Source organism: Thamnophis sirtalis, unplaced genomic scaffold (genome assembly GCF_051295495.1).
Source record: "Thamnophis sirtalis isolate CommonGarterSnake01/CBP01778 unplaced genomic scaffold, rThaSir2_p1.2 scaffold_1, whole genome shotgun sequence".
NCBI classification, from domain to species: domain Eukaryota; kingdom Metazoa; phylum Chordata; class Lepidosauria; order Squamata; family Natricidae; genus Thamnophis; species Thamnophis sirtalis.
In genome coordinates, this window is record NW_028261381.1 from 169,225,658 (window position 1) to 169,234,775 (window position 9,118).

At 47.3% G+C, this 9,118-nt stretch overlaps 1 protein-coding gene across 5 annotated transcripts in view; it reads right to left on the reverse strand.

Annotated features, from left to right (window-relative positions):
* TMEM59L (transmembrane protein 59 like) overlaps positions 1-4,128 on the reverse strand; it is a 59,057-nt gene extending 54,929 nt beyond the window's left edge. For 3 of the 5 annotated variants that reach the window (XM_087703264.1, XM_087703265.1, XM_087703268.1), the window contains exon 1: positions 3,756-4,128. In XM_087703264.1, coding sequence (XP_087559390.1) covers positions 3,756-3,974 — 219 coding nt within the window. In that variant the 5' untranslated portion in view covers positions 3,975-4,128. The remainder of the gene's footprint in view (positions 1-3,755) is intronic. The other 2 variants (XM_087703263.1, XM_087703266.1) reach the window with 1 other exon arrangement.
* Positions 4,129-9,118: the final 4,990 nt, after the last annotated feature.

The window sequence follows — 9,118 nt, forward strand, 5'->3', positions numbered from 1 at the left end:
GACTTTTTAGTGTTGTACTGTTACTAGGACTTGGGAGCTGTTTAGAGTCATAATTATTTAATCAATTAAATATGAGCCAACAATGTGTGGCCGCAGCCAAAAAAGCCAATGCAATCCTAAATTGCATTAATAGAGGGATACGATCAAGATTAAGTGAGGCACTAATACCACTCTATAAAGTCTTTGTAGACTACACCTAGAGCAGTGGTGGGTTTCAAAAAAATTTGGAACCTACTCTGTGGGTGTGGCCTCCTTTGTGGGAGTGGCTTGCCGGCAATGTGACCTGGTGGGAGTGGCTTGCCGGCCATGTGTTTTCTCTCTCTCTCTCTCTCTCTCTCTCTCTTTCCTTCCTTTTGTCTCTCTGCCCCTTTTTTCTTTTTTTATTTCATCTCTCTCTCACTCTTTTTCTTTCTTTTTTCTTTCTTTCTTTCTTTCTTCCTTCCTTTCTCTCTCTCTCTCTCTATGTCACTGTGTGTGTGTGTGTGTGTGTGTTTGTGTGTGTGTGGCAGTTGGCGGGTTTCAAAAAAATTTGGAACCTCTTCTGTAGGTGTGGCCTGCTTTCCGGGTCCACTGATGGAATCTCTTCTAACCAGTTCGGTAGATTTGACAAACCGGTTCTACCGAATAGGTGCGAACTGGTAGGAACCCACCTCTGACCTAGAGAGTACTGCATCCAATTTTGGGCGCCACAATGTAAAAAAGATGTTGAGACTCTAGAAAGAGTGCAGAGAAGAGCAACCAGGATGATTAGGGGACTGGAGGCTAAAACATATGAAGAACGGTTGCAGGAACTGGGCATGGCTAGTGAAGAGACCAGGGGAGACATGATAGCAGTCTTCCAATATTTGAGGGGCTAACCTGACCACGCCCACCCCGGTCCCCCAAGGTCAAACACCAACCCTCATGCAGCCTTCAATGAAATCGAGTTTGACACCCCTGGTGTAAGGTCTGCTTGGGCAAGGGGTTGGACTAGCTGTCCTTACAAGGTCCCTTCCAACTCTTGTCAATCCGTATCTAAGTGGCATAAAAGCAGGTGTTGTAAATAAAATAAATAATCAGGAGCCACTCAGGAAAAAATAGTTCTCTCCAAGCTGTCTGTCCTTCAAGCTTTCAAACCGGAAACAGAATTTGGAAAAACTGCACTTTGGAATTTAAACCCTTTCAGATGGTCTTTTAAATTTCTCCAACAAGGTCGTTAACAAATAAAATAATGAAATGAAATGTGGCATGTCCCGGGACTTCCGCTTATTTATTTATTTATTTTAAAGCCCGCATCTCATATTATGAATTCCTTCAGGATAACATGACATTATTTGAGCATGACGGATGCATTTTGGCGAGAGACAGAGAGGAAATCCCTTCGTATCTATTGCAGAAGATGAATGTGATTTAAGACCCTCCATCCTGCATGGGAACAAACTTCACTGAAATGTTGGCCTTGGGAACGGGGGGGGGGTTTCGAATTTTTATCTCACTGCCGAAACGAGGACTGAAAAGTGAAAAAGCTCAGCCCTGCTTTGTAGGAGAGTAAAAATATGCCCAATGCAGCTTATAATTGCTTCTACGTAAACATGCACAGACCTGGAGAAATTGCTTGAATACTTTTCCATGATGAAGTGTAATACAGGTGCAATGCAGGCCCTCCGCTTACGACCACAATTTGCGACCGGAACTTCCATCCCTAAGCAATGCAGTTGTTAAGTGAGTCAGGCTCAATTTTACAACCTTTCTGCTGTGGTCTTTAAATGATTCCGGCTTTGACTTTCCTTGTGGGACTCCTCTGGGGTAAGTCGCCAGTGACCATCACTTGAACCCGGGACACTTCAGCCTTCATGAATACAGGTAGTCCTCGATTTACGATCACAATTGAGCCCACAATTTCCGTTGCTATGTGAGACATTTGTTCAGGGAATTTTGCCACATTTGGCGACCTTTCTTGCCACCATTTGTTAAGTGAATCACTGCCGTTTGATAGGTTAGTAACCTTGTTGTTAAGTGAAGCTCGTCAGAAGGTCACAGAAAGTTATCTCGTGACCCTGGGACATTGTAACCGTCATAAATATGAGTTGGCAAGTCTGAATTTTGATTATATGACCCTACGGATGCTGCAATGGTTGGAAGCGTGAAAAATGGTCATAATTCAATTTTTTCAGTGCCGTTGCAACTTTGAACAGACACTAAACGAACTGTAAATCGAGAACTACCTGTGCACGGCAGTAGCCAAGCGCCCCAATTTTGATCCTGTGACCTCAGGGATGCTGCGACAGTCATAAGTGTGAGGAAGTGTCATAAGTCACTTTTTTCACTGCTGCTGTATTTTCAAACAGTCACTAAAGGAATGGTTTTAAGTCAAGGACCACCTGTATTAATAATCTCACTGGAGTTCAATAGGATCTACTCTCAGGCAAGTGGAAATACCATTGCAAATTCAAGCACGCGCATGATAAGAGTTCCGATGTGGCATTCATAAAAGGCTGGATTCAAATGCAGCAATGCAGAATTTCTTTATAAAATAGGTGTCCACCAACGGAGGGGGGGCGGGGTCAGGGGTCAGATTGACCTCTCCAGCAAGCCAAAGAGGCAGAGGGAAAGCTAAATTAGGCTTGGGGGGGGGGGGAGAAGGAAGGAAGGAAAGACAAAGAAAGAAAGAAAGAAAGAAAGAGGGAGGGAGGGAGGGAAGGAGGAAGGAAGGAGAGAGAAAGAAAGAAAGAAAGAGGGGGAAAGGAGGAAGGAGAGGGAGAGAGAGAGAGAAAGAAAGAGGGTGGGAGGGAGGGAGGAGAGAGAGAGGGAGAAAGGAAGGGAAGGAGGAAGGAAGGAGAGAGAAAGAAAGAAAGAGGGAGGGGGAAGGAGAGAGAGAGAAAGAAAAAGGGTGGAAGGAAGGAGAGAGATAGAAAGAAAGGGAGGGAAGGAGGAAGGAAGGAAGGAGAGAAAGAAAGAAAGAAAGAAAGAAAGAAAGAGGGAGAGAGGGAGGAAGGAGAGAGAAAGAAAGGGGGAGGGAGGAAGGAGAGGGAGAGAAAGAGAGAAAGATGGAAGGAGGGGGAGGAGAGGGAGAGAAAGAAACAGGGAGGGAGGAAAGAGAGAAAGAAAGAGAGAAAGACAGAGGGAGGGAGAAGAGAAAGAAAGGAGGGTAAAATAACTATTCCTAATCATAAAGGAAAACGGGGGGGGGTGTATTTAAAAAAACAACCACCTCAATCCTTGCAAATCTGCCCAGCTGCCTCCCTTTCTTAAAGTCGGGGGGGGGGGGGGTTGGCTTTCACCCAACCCATTTTCTGTAAGGAAAAGATCGCTTAGCGATGTCCCCCCCCCAGCTCCCCCTTCCCCGTTTGGCACAGAGCTCCGCCGTTACGATGCAGCTGCGCTTCTCCCCCCTTCCCTTTTTTTTTTCCTGCGTGCGTCGCGCAATCACCGATATTACAGGTAGCTGCGGATATGCGGAGCCCAGAAATATGGATGCGGGATCCAGAAATAACAGATCCCCAAATATGGATGCTTGGGAGGAGGGGGGGGCAATCATATTTTCCCCCTCTTGGAAGCGAAGGGAAACAGTCGGGGCGGGGGGGGGCAGATTTCCCGGGGGGGGGGAGGAAGAGGACTGATTTGGATTGGGGGGGGTCTCCCCCATTGTTCGACTAGGGGGGCTTTTTGGAAATTTAATTTGCAAATGTTGCCCCCCCCCCCGCGCGCGCGCCCTTCCCCAGCCTGCCTCTCCATCCATCCACCCATCCCTTCCCTTCCCGGCGGGCGGCGGCTACCTTGGCGGCGGGGGCTGCCTCGGGGCTCTGCCGGAGGCTCTGGGCGCAGCGCGCTTGGCAAGCGGAGATGTCGCCCAGCTGAGCGGCGAAGGGATCGGCGGCGTCCTCGGAAGGCGGCGGCGGCGGCGGTGGAGGAGGCGACGAGGAAGGAGCCGCCGCAGCCAGGCACGCCAGGGCCACCGCCAGCAGCAGCTGCAAGAGCGCGGCGCTCGCTGCCATCGCCCCGGCCTGGAGAAGGGATCGTGCAGAGGGGAATCGCGCTCGGGCCTCTCTGGCCACGGGAGGCTGCACCGGCGGCGGAGGAGAGGAGGAGGAGGAGGAGCGGGGCGAGCCGGCGACGGCAGGCAGGAGCGGGCGCAAGAGGAGCGGGGTGGCGTCGGGGGCGCGCCGGGCGAGCAGCGGAGCAGCCTGGGAGCGGCGGAGGGAGGGAAGCAGGCAGCCGTGCCCGGGAGCGGGGCTGGCGAGGAGGCAGAGCGCGGCGGAGGCTGGGCGCAAGACGGGCCAGCGGGAGAGAAAGAGGCGAGGGGGGTGGGAGGGAGGGGGGACAAAGAGGTTGCGAGCTAGGAAAGGATGCCCCGGGAGGAGTCCCTGGTAAAACGGCCCTTGGAGAAGGAAGAGGAGAGGGTGGAATGGGTGGAAATGAAAGGAAGGGGAGGGGAGGGGAGAAGAGGTATCAAATGGTTAAATGGGAAAAGAGAAAAGGAAGAAGAAGAGGAAGAGAAAAGAGATATCAAATGGTTGAATGGTAAAAGAAGAAGAGAAGAAGAAGAGAAAAGAGGTATCAAATGGTTGAATGGGAAACGAGCAAGAGAAGAAGAGGAAGAGAAAAGAGATATCAAATGGTTGAATGGGAAAAGAAGAAGAGAAGAAGAAGAGAAAAGAGGTATCAAATGGTTGAATGGTAAAAGAGGAAGAAAAGAAGAGAAAAGATATCAAATGGTTGAATGGGAAACAAGCAAGAGAAGAAGAGGAAGAGAAAAGAGATATCAAATGGTTGAATGGGAAAAGAAGAGAAGAAGAAGAGAAGAGATATCAAATGGTTGAATGGAAAAGGAGGAAGAGAAGTAGAGAAAGAGAAAAGAGATATCAAATGGTTGAACGAGAGAAGAGAAGATGTATCAAATGGTTGAATGGGAAAAGAAGAAGAAAAGAAGAAGAGGAAGAGAAAAGAGGTATCAAATGATTGAATGGGAAAAGTGGAAGAGAAAAGAGATACCAAATGGTTGAATGGGAACAGAGAAAGAGAAGAAGAAAAGATATCAAATGGTTGAATGGGAAAAGAGGAAGAGAAGAAGAAGAGAAAATATATCAAATGGTTGAATGGGAAAAGAGGAAGAGAAGAAGAGAAAATATATCAAATGGTTGAATGGGAAAAGAGGAAGAGAGGAGGAAGAGAAGAGATATCAGATGGTTGAATGGGAGAAGAGAAGAGAGAAAGGGAGAGAAGGAAAGGAGAGATGGATGGATGGATGATGAGAAAAGGGATGGATGGATGTATCTAATGGATGGATGGTCCAAGAGAAGAGAAGAGGAAAGGCTCATAGCTGCCAGGCTCAAGAAAGGACCGAAGGGGACTCAAAGGAAAAGAAGACCAGGGCTGAAAGGGAAGGATCAGGTGGAGGGAGAGGATAGAGGAGGCCAATCGTGCTGTGACATCTGGGCTGGGAAGGGCAGAGGTGCTGGCAGAAAAGAACTGGGAGGCCAGAGGAGGAGCAAGTAGGCCTTGGAGACACAGGCCAGGTGCTTTTCCAGTTGATTAACAAGGAAGGTCCAGAGAGCACCAGGGGCTGTCTTAACACATGGGCCTGATGGGCACTTGCCCATGGGTCCCACGAGCATAGGGGCCCCATACTAATCTCTTTATGTTAACCCTTCCATGCAACTTACATCATATAAATAGCAATTGTATGGCTTACCGAATAGTATTGTATTTTTCAAGCCTCGCATATCATTCAAATGTTAGTCATGTTGATTAGTTGTTGCGGCCCAGCATGATTTAAAGGTTTCAACACCGATTTGATTGGCAGTGCCAATAAAATATGTTTAATTTTATCAACCATTTTACCTTTTTATTCCTGTGAGTAGTTGTCTTAGGGCAGTGTTTCTCAACCTTGGCAACTTTCAGTCCTGTGGACTTCGCCTGGTGCACCAGTTGCGTCCCTACCTGAACCGGGAGGCCCTCACAACAGTCACTCGTGCCCTTGTGACCTCTAGACTGGACTACTGCAACGTGCTCTACATGGGGCAGCCCTTGAAGAGTATTCGGCGACTTCAGCTTGTCCAGAATGCAGCCGTGCGAGCGATTGTGGGTGCACCTCGGTTCACCCACGTAACACCTATCCTCCGCGAGCTGCACTGGCTGCCTATTGGTCTCCGGATACGCTTCAAGGCGCTAGTTGTTACTTATAAAGCCCTTCATGGTATTGGACCTGGGTACTTGAGAGACCGCCTGCTGCCAATTACCTCCACTAGACCGATTAGATCCCACAGACTAGGCCTCCTCCGAATCCCATCCGCCGGCCAGTGTCGACTGGCGACTACCCGGAGGAGAGCCTTCTCTGTGGCTGCTCCGACCCTCTGGAACGAACTCCCCGTGGAGATTCGAACCCTCACCACCCTCCAGGCCTTCCGCAAAGCCCTCAAAACCTGGTTGTTCCAACAGGCCTGGGGCTAAAGAGCTGTTGCCCCCGTCTCGAATGGTATGACTGTTGTGAGTTTTAAATTATATATTGTTATGTTGTTGTTTTTAAATCTTTTGTCTGTATCCCCCTCCCCGGTTCGAGTTGTGAGCCGCCCTGAGTCCCCTTCGGGGGGGAAAGGGCGGCATAGAAATTTAATAAACTAACTAACTAACTAACTTCAACTCCCAGAATTCTGGGAGTTGAAGTCCACAGGACTGAAAGTCGCCAAGGTTGAGAAACACTGTCTTAGGGGCTCCAGTACACTGCTAACGCTGTTAAGCTGGCCCTAAGCATCCCCCATTAAAGGTGCAAAGAAAAAAAAAAGGAGTAGCCTCAATAGGGAGGGCAAGAAAACACCCCCGGCTCTGTATAAAAGTCTCAATGAAAGTGATTGGGCCAGGGCCCTATGGCAGGGGTAGGGGATGGTGGCCCTTCTGAATTCCTGGCTCAGGAATTCTGGGAGTTGAAGTTCACAAGACAGAACAGAATAGAATAGAATAGCAGAGTTGGAAGGGACCTGGGAGGTCTTCTAGTCCAACCCTCTGCTCAGGCAGGAAAGCCTACACCATTTCCGACAAATGGTTATCCAACATCTTCTTAAAAACATCCAGTGTTGGAGTATTCACAACTTCTGGAGGCAAGTTGTTCCACTGATTAATTGTTCTAACAGGAAATTTTTCCTTAGTTCTAAGTTGCGTCTCTCCTTGATTAGTTTCCACCCATTGTTCTGCCCTCAAGTGTCTTGGAGATTAGTTTGACTCCCTCTTCTTTGTGGCAGCCCCTGAGATATAGGAAGACGGCTATCATGTCTCCCCTAGTCCCTCTTTTCATTAAACTAGACATACCCAGTTCCTGCAACCGTTCTTCATATGTTTTAGCCTCCAGTCTCCTAATAGTCTTTGTTGCTCTTCTCTGCACTCTTTCTAGAGTCTCAACATCTTTTTTACATGGTGGCGACCAAAACTGGATGCTGTATTCCAAGTGTGGCATGATAAAGTGATATTAACACTTCACCTGATCTTGATTCTTGAGAGGTAGGGAACGATTGAACCCTAAAGGGACCATCATTCCCCACTTCTGCCCTATAGCCTTTTATCTACAAGGAGAACTGTGGATCCATGATAGTGGTTGGGCATGAAACTTCCTGCCAGTGGGAATCTCTTTGCTTCGTGCTCCAGGGTTTTTTTGTGGGGGGAATCTTTTTTTTGCAACACTTCTGGCGTTTCAGACTTGAAAACACGAATTCCCTTGCAAATACTAAATCCCAGCCCTAATTCCGGAGCCATGCATAATACTGAATATTCAACCTGGTGATTGAACTTGTATATACCATGTATTGACGTCTTCGAACAGTGCTGGCTCTTTGGATGGAGATGAGCACCACCCCCTAGAGTCGGAAATGACTATATGCAAAGAGAATCTTTTATCTTACCCCTAAAACAGGCTTCAGAACTTAGAGAACGGAGGAAGTCAGCAAAATCCCTGTCAGAAAAACAGAGAAATATATTCACTTAAATATATGACACATGTCCCACCCCTCCCACCCTGAGGTCTTTGGTTCTTATAAAAATATTAAGCGTACCTTTCAAATTAACTATTACAGGTGGTCCTCAATTTACAACCTCAATTGGGATTGGAACTTTGATCAATAAGTGATGCAGTCATTAAGTGAGATATCATCTGACCATGCCTGGTTTTCCTTATTGGAAGCTGGCTGGGAAGTTCAAAAACGGTCATCAGGCCGTCATTGACAAGCAAAGTCAACAGGGAAGCCAGATTCACTTAACAACCGTGTGACTAACTTATCAGCTACAGTGATTCACTTAACGACTGTGGCAAGAAAGGTGGTAACATGGGATAAAATTAAGTTAACTCTCTTGCTTAGCACAAAAATTTTTGGCCTCAATTGTGGTTGTAAGTTGAGGAATACTTGTATTGTATTAATACAGGTATTATTAACAGAATAATTAGCAGCCTCTGACATCTTGATTGGAGAGTTGGGTTCCACCACAAAACCGCAGACGACAAAATCGCGGTCGACGAAAGCGCGTATGTGACGTCATCACAGCGCGACGAAAAAGATCGAAAAATGTAAAAATAAAGCGAAAACCTTACCCTAACCCCCCCAAACCTAATCCTAAACCTAACCCTAAACCTAACCCTTAACCTAACCCTAAACCTAACCCTTAACCTAACCCTAAACCTAACCCTAAACCTAACCCTTAACCTAACGAAAAACCTAACGCTAACCCTTAACCTAACGCTAAACGTAACGCTAACGCTCTAAACCTAACCCTAACCCTTAACCTAACCCTAACCCTTAACCTAGCCCTTACCTTTATGTGAATCGGCTTGCTGTAATTTAATTTTTATTTCAATTTTTCGATCTTTTTCGTCGCGTTGTGATGACGTCACATACGCAATTTCATCGACCACGCTTTTGTGGAACGCGGTTTTGACGGGTCACGGGAGAGTTGACCCTTTTCTCTAACAATCTGCTTGGTATCGGGAAGAGAGTCTGGATCCCCATTTCCCAGCCCCTGCCCAAGATAAAAAAAGTGTGTGATGTTTAGGAAGCAAATAATTTCTGCAAGTGCCATTTTATCTTACAGGCAATTTTCCGGGCACATCTGGATAACATATTTTGGATTGTCGAGGGTGCGTTAAAAAGGCGCTACGAGA